The sequence below is a fragment of the Aotus nancymaae genome, unplaced genomic scaffold (assembly GCF_030222135.1).
Source record: "Aotus nancymaae isolate 86718 unplaced genomic scaffold, 86718_ANA_hifiasm-v0.15.2.pri h1tg000006l, whole genome shotgun sequence".
NCBI lineage: Eukaryota > Metazoa > Chordata > Mammalia > Primates > Aotidae > Aotus > Aotus nancymaae.
The window spans coordinates 81,197,859-81,218,433 of NW_026988417.1; the positions used below are offsets into that span (position 1 = coordinate 81,197,859).

Consider the following 20,575-nt stretch of genomic DNA (forward strand, 5'->3'; position numbering starts at 1 on the left):
GGGAATTTATCTTAAACAGGTTTGTTTACTTGTTTACAGGAACTGACCTTTGTGCTCGAGCATGACATTCCTGAAAGGGAAACAATAAATTTTAATTACCTACAGGTCGTGTTTGCTCCAGGTTTTCAACATTGTGCCTGCACTGAATAAAAGCAAGCAGCTCCAGGTTCTCAGGGCTGCGCTCTGGTCACTAGAGCCAGGCAGTCACCTAGCTACTCTTACACGGCATACTTGTGTCTGAGTACTCATTTTATCCATCTGCCAGGGTCTGCGGGACAGACCCAACAGATGATGGCTAACATTGTCAAAATTCCCAAATCTAAAAACCAGTGCTCAGCTGGGCATGGTGGCTCATGCCTGTAATACCAGCACTTTGGGAGGCTGAGGTAGTCAGATCACCTGAGGTCAGGAGTTCGAGACCAGCTGGGAAACATGGTGAAACCCTGTCTCTTCAAAAAATACAGAAGTTAGCTGGGCATAGTGGCGCATGCCTGTAGTCCTAGCTACTCGGGAGGTTGAGGCAGGAGAATCGCTTGAACTTGGGAGGTGGAGGTTGCAATGAGTTGAGATCACCTCACTGCACTCCAACCTGGGTGAGAAGAGTGGAAACCCCATCTAAAAATAAATAAATTAATTAATTAATTAATAAAAATCAGTGCTCAACCCTTAACTTGCTCCACAAGCAATTGACAGAGTTGATCCTTCCCTTATTCTTTACTTGCTCTGTCTGTAACTCCCGCTCCTGGTTTTCCTCCTATGATCAGTCCTCTAGCCTCTGCCACACTGTTGCCACACTCACCCCCTGGATGTTCTCATTCAGCCATCTGGCTTTAAGCATCATCTCATGATGGCTCCCAATTTTCTGACTCCACCCCAGCTTCTCTCTACAACTCCAAAACAGTTTATCCTATTGCCTTCTTGATTAACAAGCATCTCACAGTTATCATTACTAATCTGTACTCCAGACCCACACAGCTCTAAACCTGCACCTCCTCAGGGTTTCCCAGCCCAGTAGAGTTTACCCTGGAGTAACCCCTAAGGCCAACCCTGGAGTAATTCCTAATCTCTTTTCTTCTTTCTCCCCAATTTCTAATCCATCGTCAAATCTGTGAATTCTTACTTTCAAAACATATATTGAATCTAATAACTTCTCCTCTCTTTCCTTCCAGGATGTCACTTGACCTGGACTCTTAAGTTGTCTCTGCTAACTGGCTTTCTGCTTCCATTTTTGTCCTATTATTTTTTACACAGCAGCCAGATAAATCTTTAAAAACTAAAGTCACACCATGGCTCTTCTCTATTCAAAACCTTCCAACTGCTTCTTTTTATCCTCTGCCCTTACGTATGATCACGACTCATTCCCTTATTTCCCATGTCCCCTCAGCTCTCTGCATAAATATCACTTTATCAGGAAGCTCTTCCCTAATATCATCTCAAATACCAGTGCCTTCTGCCTCTACCCTCTAGTTCCTATTGTATTTTTCGTTGTCCCTGGATATTACACTATGTGTTAATCTGTTTATGTTCTCTTTCCCGCAGGTGAACGAAAACGCACCACCAAGACCTTGTCTTTCACTAATTGTATTTTCGGGCCGGGTGCGGAGGCTCATGCCTGTAATCCCTGCACTTTGGAAAGCTGAGGAGGTGGAATTAGAGACCAGCCTGGTCAAGATGGTGAAACCCCGTCTCTACTAAAAATACAAAAATTAGCCGGGCGTCGTGGCGCACGCCTATAATCCCACCTGCTTGGGAGGCTGAAGCAGGAGAATTGCTTGAACCCGGGAGGCGGAGGTTGCAGTGAGCCGAGATCGCGCCACTGCACTCCAGCCTGGGCGACAGAGCGAGAATCCATCTCAAACCAACCAACAAAAAAACCTTTTATTTTCAGTGCCAAAAAAGATCTGGAAGGAGGTGGGCACTCAGATGCTTTATTCACCACGCTAGGTATTATTCTAACACTTCACGTATCTGTTAAATTATCCCAACATATTAGATTTGCTGAATTGCTGTCCATATTTCGTAAATGTGATAGCTGAAGCACAGAATCATTAGGTAACTTGCCCAAAGTGGCATTCATGACTCATGAATGGCTTAGGATGTAAAGTAAACCTAGATGCATTCCCCTGGGACGCCCTCTCTGCTCTTCAAAACTGGAAGCTTAGGCGGCGACAGTTGACGTGGGGTTAGGGCTGCCCTCCTGGGGCGGGTTGAAGGCAGGATGAGCCTCCTGAAGTCCAGGAAATCATTGCGTACCCAGTCACCAGCGTTCGAGAGCCTGTCGCAGAGAGAAGGACGGAATCCGAAGCAGACGACAGGGCGCAGAAGCGGGATGTACTTCTTTTGGGGCGCCGGCTCCTGCGGGCTGCAGCGCCAGAGGACCGAGGGCAGCCCCGGGGCTGAGCTACTGCAGGCGGCCAGCGGGGAGCGCCACGCTCTGCTGCTGCTGACCAACTCCTCTGTCCACTCGTGCGGAGAGAACAGCCGGGGCCAGCTGGGCCGCAGGGGCGCGCCGTGCGGGGACCTGCCAGGTGAGCGCAGACCTCAGGCGCGGGGTGTGGGGACCTCAGTGCATGGATGCGGGGGCTCGGGTACCGGGCGCAGGGAACCGGGTGCGGGGCGCGGGGCGCGGGGACCCGGGTGAGGGGCGCGGGGGCCCAGGTGTGGGGTGCGGCTCAGATGCTGGGCGCCACGGGCCAGGCAGGCAGGGGTGCTGGGAGCCTCGGATCGCTCGGGACCCAAGGAGCCAAAGGAACCGGGAGAATTGTGCCCTGTACTTCCGAATCGCAACTTCTTCAGTTTCGTTTTCCCGCCGCCCCTGGGGTTCGTTTCGGTTTCCAATTCAAGTTCAAAGCGAAACTGAGAGTCAAAACTAACCCCGCGCTGTTCTGGACAGAAATGTGGTCCCTCCGGCTTGCCTTGCAGACAAATCCTCGCCTGCGCGGTTCTACCTGGAGAAGGCAGCCTGACAGTACAAACGTGGTTTGCGGGTTGGACACCTGTAACTCCCTTAGAAATACCCTGGGGCATTTTTTTTCTTAAAAAATATATGATAATACAATAATCGTTATAGATTATTGTAGAACTACGAGAAAGAAATCACCTGTAGCTCCAACATCCAAAGATAACTCCTAACATTTTGATGCATTTTCTCCTTGTCTACTTTTTTCAATGTATTTAATGTTTTATAAAAATCATGCTATTATAGATTTGTATATGCAGTATTTATTGCAACTCTATACATTGTGTTTTCATCAAACATAATCATATGAACATACTACCCTTTTATTGTATATGTTTTGAAAATACATTTTAAATTGCTGCATAACATTCCAAACTCTGAGAGTACCATAATTATTCTCTTTTTGTGGAAAGTAGATTATTTCCCACTAGGGGCTTTTATAAATAATTCTGATTGATGTTCTTGTAAGGGAATAATTTGACCACATACCTGATGACTTGCTGAGAATAGTTTCAAAAGGTGTGTGGAGAAGGAAAATTTTTCCTCTACCCTCTTAGATTCAGCACCTGGGGCCTGCAAACTTAACTGACAAAAGACAGATCAACAGGAGAAAAAGCATGCAATTTTATTAATCTTTTACATATAGGGTGATTTACATGCATGGGAATTTGCAAAATAGTAGTGAAACTCAAGTGCTTTGACTTAGGGGCTTGTGTATCATATTTAACAAAGGAAAGGGGGTTTGGACTTTAAAGGACAATGAACTCGGGGAAAGTGACTAGAAAATATAAGGGAAAATCTAAGGGAAAATAAGGGTTATTTTATTAGAGTTGTTTATGCAGACTCATCCCAGTGCCAAGTCTTCATCTTAGGTGACCCTTCTCTTCTTGGTGCAGGAGATGGGAGCTTCTCACAAAAGGATATTTATGCCCTACTTTTAGGTAGATAAGAAGAGAGCAGAGAACTCTTCCTGCATCTGTTGATTCTCAGTTGCCTTCAGCTCAAATTCTTATGGTATAGTAGCATGTTTTCAGGTCTGATCAACTTCATTTGGAAATGAAGGGCAACATGATACTTAATGCCAAATTGTTCTCCAGAAAAATGGTACCAATTTCTGTCTTTCTGAGTGCATGAATCTTTGGGAAATTTTAGCTTTACATAGATTGACAGTAAATAGTTGAAAAAAATTATCACGAAGATAAAAGGAAAAACAAAAAAACGTTACAAAAACTTTACTGGTATGATGTTCCCAACTCTAATAATTCAGAGACAGGCCCCTTGGGAAAACAGTTTAGATTGGCTTGTAGGGAAATGTGATGCGGTTTACATTTGTGGGCGTACTTAGGGCCTCCATAGGGGCATATTTTTTCACTTTTCATTGTAAGAGGATCCAGCACCTGCCTCTCACACTCATGAGGTAGGCTCCCTTCCAATTTCCTTCTGAGCAAGGGATTCACTGCTTTCAGTGTTTAGGGTGGGAAGACAGAGTAGCAGAATGGAGGAGATCCCAACTTTTTTCTGGGTCCCTTTATTTTGCTAGGGTTTGCTAACACCATCATAGAGAAATGTTTGGTTATGCATCATAGTCCCTAGAGGTTACCCCCTCCATGATATCTACTCCTTTAAGTAACAGCCATTAAAAGATAGACTTGGGTACATTAAATGTTTTTAAGAGTTAATTTGAACATTCAGCAGTCCATGAATTGAGCAGCACCAGACCTCAAGCAGTTGGGCTCCACTGAGGGAGGTGCAAGGAGATGCAAGGGGAAACCTTTGATATGGTGTTCCAGGAAGCAAGACAAAGAAAATATTTGATTGGTTAAAGTGGAAAGTCCCTTGTTAGAAGTAGTCAGCAGTTTCTGGTTTGTAAAGTCTCTAGTTAGTTGGTGGTTTAGTCTCTAAAGTTAGTTGGTGGTTTCTGATTGGTTAACCTTAAGTTTCATTTTCCTGGGCTATGACCAATCATCTGAGTTGGGTTTTGGTTTGTTTATGTAGGAACCCAAGGTGCTGGAGCCATCTCAACTTAATAGTCTCCCAGTTGATTATTTTAACAGAGCTGTATCCCATAAAGACAGGGTAACTGTTCCTGCATTAGTTTGCTAAGGATAATGGCATCCAAAAAAAAAAAAAAAAGACAGGGTAACATACATTGAATCTACTTCCTTCAGACATTTAGCATGAACTTTAGGTCTCAATTTAAAATACCATTGCAGGAGACAAGAAATCTGGATGATCCTTCTTTTTGAAGAAAAGTGCTGTCTTAAACTTGTTAAACTAATAATCTGGTGGTGGTGGTTGGGTGGGTATTTTGTTTTGTTTCCCAAAGAACCAATTCAGGCATTGAAAACCCTAAAGTTTGATCTTGTGAGCTGCGGGAAGGAGCACTCCCTGGCTGTGTGCCACAAAGGAAGGGTCTTCGCATGGGGAGCTGGTTCTGAAGGGCAGCTGGGGATTGGAGAATCCAAGGAAATAAATTTCACACCTAAGTAAGTATTTCAATCCTCTCCTTCATTTATTCAATATATTTAGAACCATGTGCCAGGCACTGTGCAAGATGCCAGGATACAAAGATGACTATGACAGGCCAGCTGCAGTGGCTTACATCTGTAATCCCAACACTTTGGAAGGCTAAGGTGGGCAGATCACTTGAGGTCAGGAGTTTGAGACCAGCCTAGCCAACATGGCAAAACTCTGTCTCTACATAAAATACAAGAAAATTACCCTGGCATGGTGGCAGGCACCTGTAATCCCAGCTACTCAGGAGCCTGAAACAGGAAAATAGCTTGAGCCTGAGAAGTGAAGGTTGCAGTGAGCTAAGACAGTGCCACTACACTCCAGCCTGGGCAACAGGGGGAGACAGCCTCAAAAAAAAAAAAAAAAAAAATGCTGGGTGCGATGGCTCATGCCTATAATCCCAGCACTTTGGGAGGCTGAGGCCAGCGGATCACGAGGTCAGGAGTTCAAGACCAGCCAGGCTAACATGGCAAAACCCCGTCTCTACTGAAAATACAAAAAATTAGCCAGGCATGGTCATGGTGGCACATGCCTGTAATCCCATCTACTAGGGAGGCTGAGGCAGGAGAATTGCTTGAACCTGGGAGGCAGAGGTTGCAGTGAGCCAAGATTGCACCACTGCACTCCAGCCTGGGCAATAGAGCGAGACTCTGTCTCTAAAAAAAAAAAAAAAGGCTATGACAAACACAGTTCCTAACCTGAAGGCCTGCAGAGTAGTGAGGGAAGAAGGCAGGGAAAAAACTACACCACCAATTATTATTTAATTAGAACAGAGTCAAATGAGATGTGACCCTTTGATCTGAATCTTATCTCTTGGAATATAACTGTAAGGGCCCGTTTAGACCTCCAGAGTGGGTATAAAGACTAAAGTGGGTGTAAAGTAGAAACATTTGAGCTGCAAAAGATGCAGACATAAATCTTATCTGAACTTCCTTTATCACACTAAAACAGAGCCTCCTGAAAATACAGTTGCCAGTAACTTCCTTGAGTGAGAGTTTCCTGGGTATTCAGTTGTCATGAAGACAGACCACCCATTACCATTACCATCAAAAAGCCCAATAGAACCTTCTATACTTTCCCACTGAAGTCCCAAAACCCCACCTTTTATTAAGTTGACATATATAAAACTTTACTTTGGGATATTCTGCAATAGTAAGCACACTTGTAAATAACCTTTGTCTTTTCTCTTGTTAATCTATTGTCAGTTAATTCGCAGGCCCAAATATTGGACCAAAGGTGGAAGAGGAAAAGTTTTTTTCCCACCGTAACCTTTTGGCTTGTCATAAATCACTAGACCCTAATATCTTACTTAGTAAAATAGAGGGAAATATCACATTTCCTCACAAACAACTTCTCAGGACAGATATGACAAGTAGTTGGCTCTGAATTTTGCATTTATGAATTACATACTTAAGGAATTTTCAAACATATGCTTTTTAATTTTAGGAAGTGACTTCTTGTTACATCTTCCGGTCATTAAATTCTAGAAGAGATCAATGTGACTTGGAGGAATGAGCATTGAATTTGGAATGAAAAGATCATAATTTGAGTCTGGTTCTACAACATCATACCTATTTGACCTCTTTGAGTTCCATTAGATTCACCTTATGAAATTGCCAATAGTGGCCAGGTGCAGCAGCCCACGCCTGTAATCCCAGCACTTTGGGAGGCCAAGGTGGGCAGATCACCTGAGATAAGGAGTTTGAGACCAAGATGAGCCTGACTAACATGGTGAAACCATGTTGTATACTAAAAATACAAAAAAAAAAAAAAATTAGCCAGACGTTGTGCTGCATGCCTGTAATCCCAGCTACTTGGGAGGCTGAGGCAGAAGAATCACTTGAACCTGGGAGGTGAAGGTTGCAGTGAGCTGAAATCACGCCACTGCACTCCAGCCTGGGCAACAAAGCAAAACTCTATCTGGGGGGAATAAAACAAAAAAGGAAATTACCAATAGTTATCTGGTTTTGAGCCACAAAAATAGTGGCAATTTTGTATGATTTAACCGAATAATTTCTTTATTAAATTAGGGCTTAAATTAGATGATGATGAAGATGTTGGTGTTCTATAAATTCTAAAGCTCTTTACTATATATGTAGAATGAATTTATTTTTCTTTTAGGCTAATAAATGTAGAATAAAATTAGTACGTTAGGTACTGTATTGGAGTCCAGTAGCAATTGCTTTTGCATTATGTACTGTTTTGGATTCTGTCCTATACCTTTGTACATGTTGATGTCATGTAAAAACAGTTTGAGGGCTTTGGAATAAAGGCACTACAGAAATACAAGAAAATTACATTGTTTTTCTGGACCAGATGTATTACCTGAGATACTTTTAAATATCTGTAGTCCACTGGACAACTTACTCTAAATAAGGATTAATGAATTTTGTATTGTTTTTATTATAGGAAAATAACGACTCTGACTGGTATAAAAATAATACAAGTTTCCTGTGGACATTACCACTCCCTGGCATTATCAAAAGGTAAGAAACACTTTTTGGATCTGAGTGTGATTAGGAAGTAATTTTTTGAATAGGAATTATAGCTATTGATTTTTAATGGACTGGGCTCATTTAGAAGTTTTTCACTCTCCAGGTTTCATAAGATATATTGTTTTTCTATTTTTTTCTCAAATTTCTTGGTCCTTATTATACTCTAGACAGTCCCTAATTCATAATGCCATAAGGGGCTGTCTCTGGTTATTTGACCTAACTGGCCAACTCTCTCAGCTTAGTAGTGGTTTTATTTCGAGCCCTTTGCTCTTTATGCTAAATGGCTTGTCCACACTGGCAAACCCAGACAGACTAAGGACAGCTTGTCTGTTTCACTTAGATCAATGAAAAAGAAGTCAAGGTGTCAAAATCATGACTCTGCATTTTTTGTTTTTTAATTTGTACTTATTTATCTTTATTGACACATAATAATTGTACATCTACACTCTACCAACCTCCACCTTCCATTGTCCATCCTCAATCCAAATTTCTCAATGGAGAGTCTGAAGAAGGAAAAATTTTTTCTCTACCCTTTTACATGTAGTATTTGGGAATCTGCAAATTAAATGAACAGAAGACCAATTAACAGAAAAAAGACACCCAATTTTTATTTATTTTTTTCTTTTTTGAGACAGAGTCTCACTCTGTCACCCAGGCTGGAGTGCAGTGGCACCATCTTGGCTCACTGCAACCTCCACCTCCCAGGTTCAAGCGATTCTCCCACCTCAGCCTCCCAAGTAGCTGGGACTATAGGCATGCACTACCACACTCTGCTAATTTTTGTATTTTTAGTAGAGTCGGGGTTCCCCTATGTTGTCCAGGCTGGTCTCAAACTCCTGACCTCAAGCCACCTCAGCCTCCCAAAGTGCTGGGATTTCAGGCGTGAGCCACTATGCCCGGCCCCCAATTTTTATTAATATTTTTGTGCACAACAGTTTACAGAAAAGAAATGAAACTAAAAGTAGTGGTTAGGCTTGGGGACTTACATACTGTTTTAACAAAGAAAAAGGAGTTTGGGCTTCAAGGGATAATACCTTGCAGGAAAGTGACTAGGAAATACATAGGGAAACCAATGGAAGATAAGGGATGTTTTAGTAAATTTGTTTATGCAGACTCATCTCAGTGCTGCTTCATTGTCTTCAGCCATAAAGTTACTCTTCTCTCCCTGGTACAGTGGAGTGGAGATACCTCCATAAAGGGAAACTTATGCCCTGCTTTTAGGCAGATAAGAGAAGGGCAGAAACCTCTCCCTACATCTGTTAACTCTCAATTGCCTTCAACTAGAAACAATTCTTATGCCAAAGTAGCATATTTTGGTGTGGCATATCCTGATCCCCTTCAAGGGACTGTAACATTTGTATGTTCCTCAGGTGATGTCCTATGTATCATTGCAACTGTGCCAGGGTCTATGGACAGCTAATATTTATCGGTTACCAGCTGTCCATTTATTGGACACCTAACATTTATTGGCTGGGCAGGGTGGCTCACACCTGTAATCCCAGCACTTTGGGAGGCCAAGGCGGGTGAATCACGAGGTCAGGAGTTTGAGACTAGCCTGGCCAACATGGTGAAACCCTATCTCTACTAAAAATGCGCACACACACACACACACACACACAAATAGCTGGGCATGGTGGCAGTGCCTGTAATCTCAGCTACTTGGGAGGCTGCTGCAGGAGAATCACTTGAACCCGGGAGGCAGAGGTTGCAGTGAGCCAAGATTGTACCACTGCACTCCAGCCTGGGCAACAGAGAGAGACTCCATCTCATAAAAAAAAAAAAAAAAAAGAGAGAGAGTAAGGGGACAGAGGACGAGTACCTGGGTGGAGAGAAGGGGCCTTTCTATTTTATAAGGCGGTCAGGGAAGATATCTCTTATAAGGTGACATATGAGCAGAGACCATATGAAAAGGGAGGGAGAAAGTTGAGATGCTAACCATGAAAGAATGATCCAGATACAAAGGCCATGAAATCAGGGCGTGCTCTGAAGTGTACTCCAGGAATAGCAAAGGGTCTGGAGAGGAGTAAGCAGGGGGAGATGAAGTCTGGGAAGTGGGTGGGCCAGACTGGTGATGTGGTGCCTGTGATGGGACTCAGTCCTTCACTGAGTGAGATAGCAAGCTCCTGAAGTATTTGACTGGACTTATATTTTTTAAAGGATCACTCTGGCTACTCTTTGGAGAGCAAACTGCTAGGGGCAAAGACTGCCTTGGGAGATCAGTGAGGTGCTATTGTCATTTTCCAGGAGAGAAATGGTGACTTAGCTAAGGTGGTAGCAGTGGAGAGGTGAGAAATGGTTGAATTCTGGATAGATTTTGAAGGCAGAAGTTTTGAATTTGCTGGGTTGAAGAGTATAAAAGAGAGGAGTTAAGGATGACTCTAAGATTTTTGGCCTGAGCAGCTGAAAGAACACAGTTGCCCTTAACTGGGAGGGAGAAGAGTGGACATTGTTTGAAGGGACATTTGAAGGTGACCTTGACCACCCCACTTGCCTTTATTTGGAATACTTTAATCTCATTTTTTTTTCTTTATCTCTGTTTTACTGTGTAAAGATTGGTAACATTAAAAAGAAGCAGAATAGAAATAGAAGGAAATCCTACCATTTGCAACTTGGAGGACATCATGCTAAGTAAAATAAACCAGACATAGAAAGACAAATACCTCACGGTCTCACTTAGATGTGGTATCTAAGAAAGTCAAATTCAATAAAATCAGAGAGTAGAAAGGTAGTTGCCAGGGGCTGGGGGCTTGGAGAAATGGGAAGATGTGGGTCGAAGGGTACAAACTTTCAGTTATAACGTGAATAAGTTTTTAATGTACAGCCATGTGACTGTAGTTGATAATAGTGCATTGCATACTTGAAGTTTGCTAAGTGGTACTAGCTCTTAAGTTTACTAGCTCTTAAGTATTCTCACCACACACATACACACAAAAGTAACTATGTGAGGTGATGGATATGTTAATTAGCTCATTGTGACAATCATTTAACAATGTTTATGTATTTCAGCACATCACATTATATACCTTAAGTATATAAAATTTTTATTTGTCAATTATACCTCAGTAAAGCCACAGAAAAGATTTATAAAATTAGTAGTTTCTATTTGAATTTAGTATTCTAATATGTGTACAATTCTTAATTTCTCTTCTTTGTTTTTGTAGATAGCCAAGTGTTTTCATGGGGAAAGAACAGCCACGGGCAGCTGGGCCTAGGGAAGGAGTTCCCCTCCCAAGCCAGCCCTCAGAGGGTGAGGTCCCTGGAGGGGATCCCACTGGCTCAGGTGGCTGCTGGAGGGGCTCACAGCTTTGCCCTGTCTCTCTGTGGGACTTCATTTGGCTGGGGAAGTAATAGTGCAGGGCAGCTGGCCCTCAGTGGGCGTAATGTCCAAGGTAAGGAGATAGTCTTGTTTGTGCAATAAATCATTCTTTCTTTCCAGGTGGAAGACCAACTTGGCAAAGGGCAATATCGACAGTTAAAACAGTGGTTCCCAAACTTGTGACACATTAGAATAGCCTAGGGAGCTATATTAGTTTCTTGTTGCTGCGGTAACAAATCATCTCAAACCTAGCAGCCTAAAACAACACAAATGTATTATCTTACAGTTCTGGAGGTCAGAATTCTGACACAGGTCTCACTGGGCTAACGTCAAGGTGTTAGCAGGTTGCCTGCCTCTACAGGCTCTAGGGGAGAATCCATTTTCACGCCTTCTGCAGCTTCTAGAGGCCACCTGCATTAATTGACTCATAGACCACTTTCTTCTTCAAAGCTAGCAATGACTGACCAAGTCTTTCTCAAGTCTTGTTACTTTTACATAGACTCTTCTGCCTCTCTCTTCCTCAATTAAAAGACCCTTGTGATTACAGTGTGCTCACCTGGATAATCCAGCAGAATCTCGCTGTGTTAAGGTCAACTGATTAGCAACTTTAGTTCCATTTGTTTCCATAACTTCCCTTTGCCATGTAACTTAACATATTTACAGGCTCCAGGATGAGGAAGTAGGAGACCATTATTCTGCCTACTGTGGGATCCTTTAAAAATCTCAATGCCCAGGTCAGACCCCATACCTATTAAAGTATCAGTTGTCATTAGCGACCTCACAGGTGATTCCAATGTGAAGCAAAGTTTAGAAATTGCTGGATTGGGAGACTGCTAACATTAGGTGAAACAACCAGTTCCTCTAGACAAAAGAAAGCTTCTCTAAACAACCAGTTCCTCTGAACACAAAACTCATCAAGATGTGCTCCCCACGAACTCTATCCTCTTCTAGTCAATTCCTTACATTCAGCTAACATATAGTTAGCACCTAACCTGTGTTAGTCCCGTGCTGAGCACTTATACCTTGTTTCACTTCACCATTTCAGCATTAGCCAAGTTTTTCTTTCCTTTCCTTTTTACTTTCCCTCCCCTCCCTTCCGCACCCTTCCCCTCCCTTTCCCTTTCCTCCCCTGCCCTGCCTTTCCCCTCCTCCCCTCCCCTCCCCTCCCCTAGCCTCTTTTCCTTTCCCTCCTCTCCTCTTTTCTTTTTTTTTCTGTCCTTTTCTTCAGACAGGATCTTTCTCAGTTGCCCAGGCTGGAGTGCAGTGGCACGATCTCAGCTCACTGCAATCTCAGCCCCCCGGGTAGTTCGGACCGCAGGCACATGCCACCGCACCCAGCTATTTTTTTGTATTTTTTGTAGAGATGGGGTTTCACCATGTTGCCCAGGCTGGTTTTGAACTCCTGCGCTCAAGCAATCCACATGCCTTAACCTCCCAAAGTGCTGAGATTACAGGCATGAGATACCCATGCCTAGCCAGCTTTTCTTATCATTTCAATTTTTATAATACATTTGCAGAGCACCTATCATGTGACAGAAATATGTCAAAATGGTCAGAATCAATATGGAGTCACTTATTTCAAACCCTAATAAAATGGAGTTGGAGGGCAGGGGTCATGAAGGGAGGATCCTCACACAGATCCACCTGATAATAAGAACTATCCCAGAGGACTCTACCAAAACCACAACCTTGCAGCTAAGACCACTTCTATGGGACATCTTTCCAGTAACAGTGTTTCCTAACTGCAGCCTTGCAAGTAACCTTACTAAATGGCAACCTTGCAGTCAGGGTGGATTCTGTGAAGACCCTCTTCTAGCAATGGCCTGTACACATGTCACTGCCTGCAATAAGTCCTTGTAACGAATGAACTTCTGTTTCAAAATAAACTACGTGTACTTTGAAAGTTCCCCCTTGCCTCAACCTCCCCAGCTATGCCCATGGCCTGCTATGTCATGCATATCCTGGATTGTAATCCCATTGTCATTCTTTCCAAATAAACTTTTTAGAGAGCCTCTCTGTTGTTATTTTAGGTTGACAAATTAATACAACACGATGGCAGTAGTATCAGGCATGAGGGTCTTGAAGCTTAGCTTTCTAGGTCAATAGCCTTGGGCATTCCAGAAGATTAGATAGCTTCCAGAAATAAATGTTAAAGGAGCATTTCTTTTTTTCTTTCCCAAGGTACGGTGTTTCCTCTGTTTTATACTTAGAATTGTTTACTTTTAAAATTATGTTATGAATTTTAAGAATAATAAGATATCACTTACATAAAAATATAAAAAGGTATTAAATAGTCATGAAATCTGCAAACTATGTTAGTGAATTATAAGAATAATGAAAGATATCTTTTATGTAAAAATATGAAATATAAAAAGGTATTAAAATGTAAATACTCATGAAATCTGAGTCTGTTTCTTATACTCTAGAAATTCTGCTTTGTTTCAACAGTGCAAAGCAACAAGCCTCTCTCAATTGGTGCACTGAAGAATCTAGGTGTGATTTATATCAGCTGTGGTGATGAGCACACTGCCGTGCTTAGCCAGGTAATCCAAACTGTGTTATGTTTTTAAGTTCCAGAGAAATGTTAACAAGGTACATGTACTAATTATTGTTGAAAGCCAGAGACCTTAGCCCATTTGGGCCACTATAACAACATACCACAAAAAGAGTGGCTCGTAAACAACAGAAATCTATTTCTCATAGTTCCGGAGGCTAGGCAGTCCAAAATCCAGGTGCCAGCAAATTTGACGTCTGATGAGGGCCAAACTTCTCATTCATAGATACCATATTTTCACTGTGTCCTCACATAGTGAAAGGGGTGAGGAGTCCCACCTAGGGCCTCTTTAGTGAGAGCACTAATCCCATTCATGAGGGTTCTGCCTTCATGACCTAATCATCCATCAAAGGCCCCTCCCCCTAATATCATGGCATTGAGGGTTAGAATTTCAACATAAGAATTCTGGGGTGACACAAACATTCAGACTGTAGCATAAGATATGTATACCAAAATCTAGACGTAGCCGTTCAGTGTACACATATCTAAAGAGGAGATGTGAACCAAATATAAATCATAAGGTTTTCAAGATTCTATAACATAAGCTAATTTCAGCTTTAGGAGATATCTTTAGATACCTACTAAATTAGGTTAATAGCCGGGTGGGGTGACTCATGCCGGTAAACTCATGCTTTCAACTCATGCACTTTGGGAGGCCAAGGTGGGCAGATCACGAGGTCAGGAGTTCCAGACCAGCCTGGCCAACATAGTAAAACCTCGTCTCTACTAAAAATACAAAAATTAGCCAGGCGTGATTGTGGGCGCCTGTAGCCCCAGACACTTGGGAGGCTGAGGCAGGATAATTGCTTGAACCCGAGAGTCAGAGGTTGCAGTGAGCCGAGATCACACCACTGCACTCCAGCCTGGGCGACAGAGCCAGACTCTGTCTCAAAAAAAAAAAAAAAATTAGGTTAATACAGAAACTAATTCCTTTTAGCAATTATTCTTTTTTTTTTTGAGACAGAGTCTCTCTCTGTCGCCCAGGCTAGAGTGCAGTGGCTCAATCTCAGCTCACTGCAACCTCCACCTCCCAGGTTCAAGCAATTCTCCTGCCTCAGCCTCCGGAGTGGCTGGGATTACAGGTGCGCACCGCCACACCTAGCTAATCTTTGTATTTTTAATAGAAACAGAGTTTCACCATGATGGCCAGGCTGGTCTCAAACTCCTGGCCTCAGATGATCTACCCACCTCAGCCTCCCAAAGTGTTGGGATTACAAGTGTGAGCCACCCTGCGCCCAGCCCCTTTAGCAATTATTCATTGACAAGGTGATAAAAATTATTATAGAAGCAACAAAGTAGTTTTTACAGTTTTCAATAACCCACTCTACAGCTTAGAACATACTTCATTTCATTTCTTGCTCGGCATAATTACAACCCACCTTCCTGAATGTTTTCCTCCCATTCTTGTCTTCACCATACAATCTATTCCAAAGGGATGGATTCTTTCTGGAGCCATAAAGAATAGACTTGAAAACTACTTGTGTAGTTGTAATGTTTGTTTAAAAACTATATGCCCCCAATTATTTTTATTGTTTAAGTGCATATCTTCAATTAGAAAACCCTTGATTGTTTGGATTATATTATTCTTAGTTGTAAAGAGAGCTAGAGTTGTTTGTAATCATAGAATCATCTTTTGGGAAGATGGTACTTTCAGGAAAATGCTCTAATAAATTCAATCTCATTCTTAAATGTTGGGTTTATTCTTGAACCAGTTAATTTGTCCATCTATTCATTTAATAAAGACTTATTAAGTACTTAATTTCAGCTGTATTATGGTATAATTGGCAAAAATTATATATGTTTATGCTGTACAACATGGTGTTTTGATACATGTGTACATTGTGAAATGTTTACCACAATCAAGCTAGTTAACATATCCATCAGTTCACATAGTTGTCTTTTTTTGTGGTTAGAATCTTTTAAGATCTATGTAGACCTTGTGTTTCACAGAGTGCTCCCATATTAATTCTCATATGATACTTAATCAGTAAGCTTTTAGGTACCTTTTTAAACCTGAAATTAATTTGGTTCTTTCTTTCCTAAACAGGATGGGAAAGTGTTCACATTTGGAGACAATAGCTCTGGGCAGCTGGGATACAGCCCCACTCCTGAGAAGAGAGGTCCACAACTTGTGGAAAGAATTGATGGCCTAGTTTCACAGATAGATTGTGGAGGGTAATAGGCTTCTTCTTTTTTTTTTCTCTGCATGTGTAGAAATTCTTATATTTCATTACTTAGAAATTACCCATATGGAATGTTATCAAACCTTAAAACCCAAAATATGTGGCTGCTCTTTTTATAGAGTATTTTCCTGCCTGAAAATTTACTTGTTTCAAATATAGTTTAATTTTTCTGTTTTTCTTCTTTGTTCTAGATATTTTATTTATTTAATAAGAAATAATTGGTTCTACTAATTTATTTCTTATTAAATAAGAAATAAATAGTTATACTGTGTATAGAACACCTTACCAGATGCTGGAGGATGGGAAGTAGGGTGATAAAAATAGCAGAGCTTTCCTGCTTAAGTTGATGAGACAAAATTAAAGTAATGTAATCTCATGTGTGCAGAAGATGATGTATATTTGCATATATATTCAGAGTTCTGCATAACCTAATTATAAGGACACTTTGAGTGTTTAAATATCTACTCAATTCATAAAAAATATATATATACATAGAAATGCCTGCAATTGAAACACAAATGATAGAAACCATAGTAAAGACCCATCAATAACATTCTATTTTTAAGATTAGTAGTAAGTTAATATTGATTCACCATCTGTTTAAGCAAATCTTTTGATGGCCTCTAATACTGACATTGTGATAAGAGAACTGGGTACTTAGTAAAAGTAAACTGGTTTTCTGTGTTTGTTATTTTGTGTTAAGGGACATCATCTCAAAAGCCATGAGTGCCTCAGTCTTCATTATGGTATATTCTCTCTTCTCTAGTGATCACACCATTGCATATGTGCACACCACTGGTCAGGTGGTATCTTTTGGTCATGGACCAAGTGACACAAGCAAGCCAACTCATCCAGAGGCCCTGAAAGAGAACTTTGACATTAGATGCTTGATTTCTGCTGATGGTATGAGTCCCACTAATTCATGATTTTTGCTCATCAGTGCCATTGGAAGAGAACTAGTATTCAGCTTCCTTTCAAAGGATCCCACAGAACTGTAGTTCCCCTAGTACTTTTATTTTATATATGTACATTGTGCATTTTTTCTTATGTGGTGAATCTTAGGGTATTTGGTAATCATTTATAAAGATTAAGGTAAGTTCGAGACCAGCCTGACCAACATGGTGAAACCCATCTCTACCAAAAATACAAATATTACCCTGGTGTAGTGGTGCAAGCCTGTAATCCCAGCTACTCAGGAAACTGAAGCGGGAGAACCACTTGAACCCAGGAGATGGAGGTTGCACTGAGCTGATATCATCCAGCCTGGGCAACAGGTCAAGACTCCATCTCCATAAATGAATGAATGGATGAATTAATTAATTAATTAAATAAGGTTAAGGTAATACAGAAGAAGATCCTAACTTGATTACTTATGCATCAGAACAATACACTTTTTTTTCCCACAAAGTGAAAGCAAGTTTATTAAGAAAGTAAAGAAGCAACCAGAACAATATACTTTTATATATTTAAACAAATCTCTTGTAAAGCATGGCCACCTGGCTGCATTATGCAAGTGCATGAAAACCTAAATTTTAGACTAAGTGAATATATGATGTAATCTGATCAAAACTGATCTTTCATTTCAATATGATGGGGGAAAGAAAAAGAAAAAATTGTTCTTTTATGTGTTTGTAGTCAAAATCCATTTAGGAGAACATAAATTGCTGGTAAGTGAGTATATTTGGCTTGATGTATTTATCAGATTTATTTTTTATTTCTAAAAACTCTAAGCATGAATTTATCACTTTCTTTTAGACCTCGTGGATGTTCAAGTCAAACACATTTTTGCTGGAAAATATGCCAACTTTGTGACAACTCATCAGGTATCTATTATATTTTTTGTTCCTCTTAAAAATTATTTTTTTTCAAGATTTCAGAGCAGTATTTGAAATACTGTATTATTCATATATATTCAGGTGTTTTACTAAAAAAATTAAGGTCCTGTATTCAAATGCTTATGAAAAAATATTACATAATTCTCACTTCCTTATTTGTCAACATTCCTAACAGATTAGACCCCACCACCACCATTTCAGAATTCTTTTTTCTTTATTGGCAAGCGTGTATATCGAATTTGCATCATGTAAATGCACATACAGATGTAACTTGTATCAACAGCAGCTGTTTCCATCTTCATGAGGGAACTGAATTTTCCCTGTCCAGAACTGTCAAGGAAGGGTTTCTGAGATGTCCTACAGGGAATGTCTCCTTGAGTGGAAGGATGGCCATGTGTGCGAGTTTATAGGGGTGTGTGTGGCAGGGGTGGCATGCAGCGTCTCAGCTGTCCTCTGTTGCAAGGGTTGCATCGAGTCCCCAACTCAAGTTTATTGCTTAATAAAATTAATGATGATAAATAACAGTAATAACTAATTTTAACTGTAGTCATCATGTGTCAGGTACCAATCAAAGTCCTTCAAATAGATCAAAATGTTTAATGCTTATATCACCTCTCACTGATATTATTTTTCACATTTTACAGATGAAAAAACTGAGCCTCAAAGAGGTGAATTTATTCAAAGTTGCACTGGTAGTAAGTGGTAGAGCTGGATTCAGATCCAGGCAGTCCAACCCAATAGCTTACACCATTATCTACCAAGCTTGGTGCCTTCCTAAGTGTTAATAGGAGGGATTTTATTATTACATTTCTGGGTGAGTTCGGAAGTATCTTTGTGGGAAAAAAAAAAGCCTTCATAGTTATTTTTCTAATTTGTGCTTTTTCCTGTTATCAGGAATGTTTTAAACTTGACATTTAGAACTTGACATTTAAAACATTCTGATAACAGGAAAAAGTACAAATTAGGAACATAATAGTCCCTGGCACAGAAGGAGGTCAGAGGCAAAGGTTTCTGTGCTGCTGGGACAGTTAGGAGACTATACTTTGGTTGCTCTGTCATAGCTGTTCAATCAGCCACTCAACAAAAATTGAGAGCCTCTTATATATCAGGCTCTGCTCTTGGTGCCTGGGACAAAAGTGAATAAATCCTCATTCATAGCATTTGGACTCCACAGGCAAGGCTGGACCATAAATACATAAATGCAAAATAAATAAGATTGTATTAGAGGCCGGATAAGGTGGCTTATGCCTGTAATCCCAGCAATTTGGGAGGCCAGGGCAGGTGGATCACTTGAGGTCAGGAGTTCAAGACCAGCCCGGCCAACATGGTAAAACCCCATCTCTAATAAAAATACAAAAACTAGCCAGGCATGGTGGCATGAGCCTGTAATCCCAGCTACTCGGGACGTTGAGGGAGGAGAATTGCTTGAACCCAGGAGGTGGAGGTTGCAGTGAGCTGAGATTGCACCACTGTATTCCAGCTTGGGGCACAGAGGAAGACTCCATCTCAAAAAACAAAATTGTGTTAGACAGTGACAAGTACTCTGAAGAAAACACATCGATCGTTTGAGATTGTTGTGGTGGGTTTCTTTAGAAATGTCTGTCAGGAAAGGCCTTGTAGAGGCTGTGACCATTGAACAGAGATTTTAGCCATGCTTAGGTCCAGAAAAAGAAGGCACAGATCAGAGGGAACGGCACACAGAAAGGCTGTGAAGTAAGAATGAGTTTGGTGCGCGTGACAAAAGGCCAGTGAGGCAGAACCGTAGCAAGAAAGGACAAGGAGCTCTACGAGATGGAGCCAGTTCTGTGAGATGGGGCCAGCTATGTGAGGGGACCCACCTGAAATGTGTTTGGAAAGGAGACCTAGAGACTGAGCTGGGTATCTGAATGTGGGGCTCAGGGAGGATGCTGGCAGTGGAATACAAACACAGCAGTTATCAACCCACAGATGGGATGTAAAGCCAGGGACCTGGATGAAAGCTCACCTAGAGAGAGAGTGAAAATGAGAAGAGAAGGGGGACAAAATTCCTCTAATGAGGAACTTCTCCATTAGAGGTTAGACAGTGGAGGAGGAACCAGAAAAAAAGATTGAGAAGGACCAGTTTCTGAAGAAGGGAAAATCAGGAGAGGCTGGCCACGTAAGCCAGGAGAGAAAGCACCTGTACGGAGGTCCTCTCGTGTGTGTGTGTGTGTGTGTGTGTGTGTGTGTGTGTGTGTGTGTGTAGACAGGGTCTCACTCTGTTACCCAGGCTGGAGTCTTTGCTCACTGCAGCTTCAGATTCCTAGGCTTAAGCCATCCTCCCACCTCAGCCTCCCAAGTAGCTAGGGTGCACACCACAATGCCCAGCTAACTTTTGTATTTTTTGGTAGAGACGGGGTTTCGCCATGTTTCTCAGGCTGGTCTTGAACTCCTGAGCTCAAGTGATCCGCCCACCTTGGCCTGGCAAAGTGCTGGGGTTACAGGTGTGTACCACCACACCTGGCTCTCAGTAGTACTTCTCATCTACAGTTTTGCTTGTCACAGTTTCAGACCCACATGCAACTGTGGTCCAAAAATATCAAATGGAAAATTCAGAAATAACTCATAAGTTTTAAATCACATCTTCTGGATGGTATGATGAAATCCACCCTTCATCACAAGAAGTAGGGTGAATAGAGTATAATAAGCTATTTTGAGAAAGAGAGAGGGGTACCACATTTACATAAGTTTTATTACAGTA

The 20,575-nt window shown here is 41.5% G+C and overlaps 1 protein-coding gene across 5 annotated transcripts in view; it reads left to right on the forward strand.

Annotated features, from left to right (window-relative positions):
• HERC6 (HECT and RLD domain containing E3 ubiquitin protein ligase family member 6) overlaps positions 1–20,575 on the forward strand; it is a 78,775-nt gene that overhangs the window by 8,234 nt on the left and 49,966 nt on the right. For all 5 annotated transcript variants that reach the window (XM_064369133.1, XM_012437683.3, XR_001104983.2 and 2 more), the window contains 8 exons: positions 1,540–2,528; positions 5,286–5,445; positions 7,883–7,959; positions 11,130–11,357; positions 13,733–13,827; positions 15,886–16,013; positions 16,788–16,924; positions 17,777–17,844. In XM_064369133.1, the coding sequence (XP_064225203.1) occupies positions 2,219–2,528; positions 5,286–5,445; positions 7,883–7,959; positions 11,130–11,357; positions 13,733–13,827; positions 15,886–16,013; positions 16,788–16,924; positions 17,777–17,844 (1,203 nt within the window). In that variant the 5' untranslated portion in view covers positions 1,540–2,218. Of the gene's footprint in view, positions 1–1,539; positions 2,529–5,285; positions 5,446–7,882; positions 7,960–11,129; positions 11,358–13,732; positions 13,828–15,885; positions 16,014–16,787; positions 16,925–17,776; positions 17,845–20,575 lie in introns of those variants that run through there.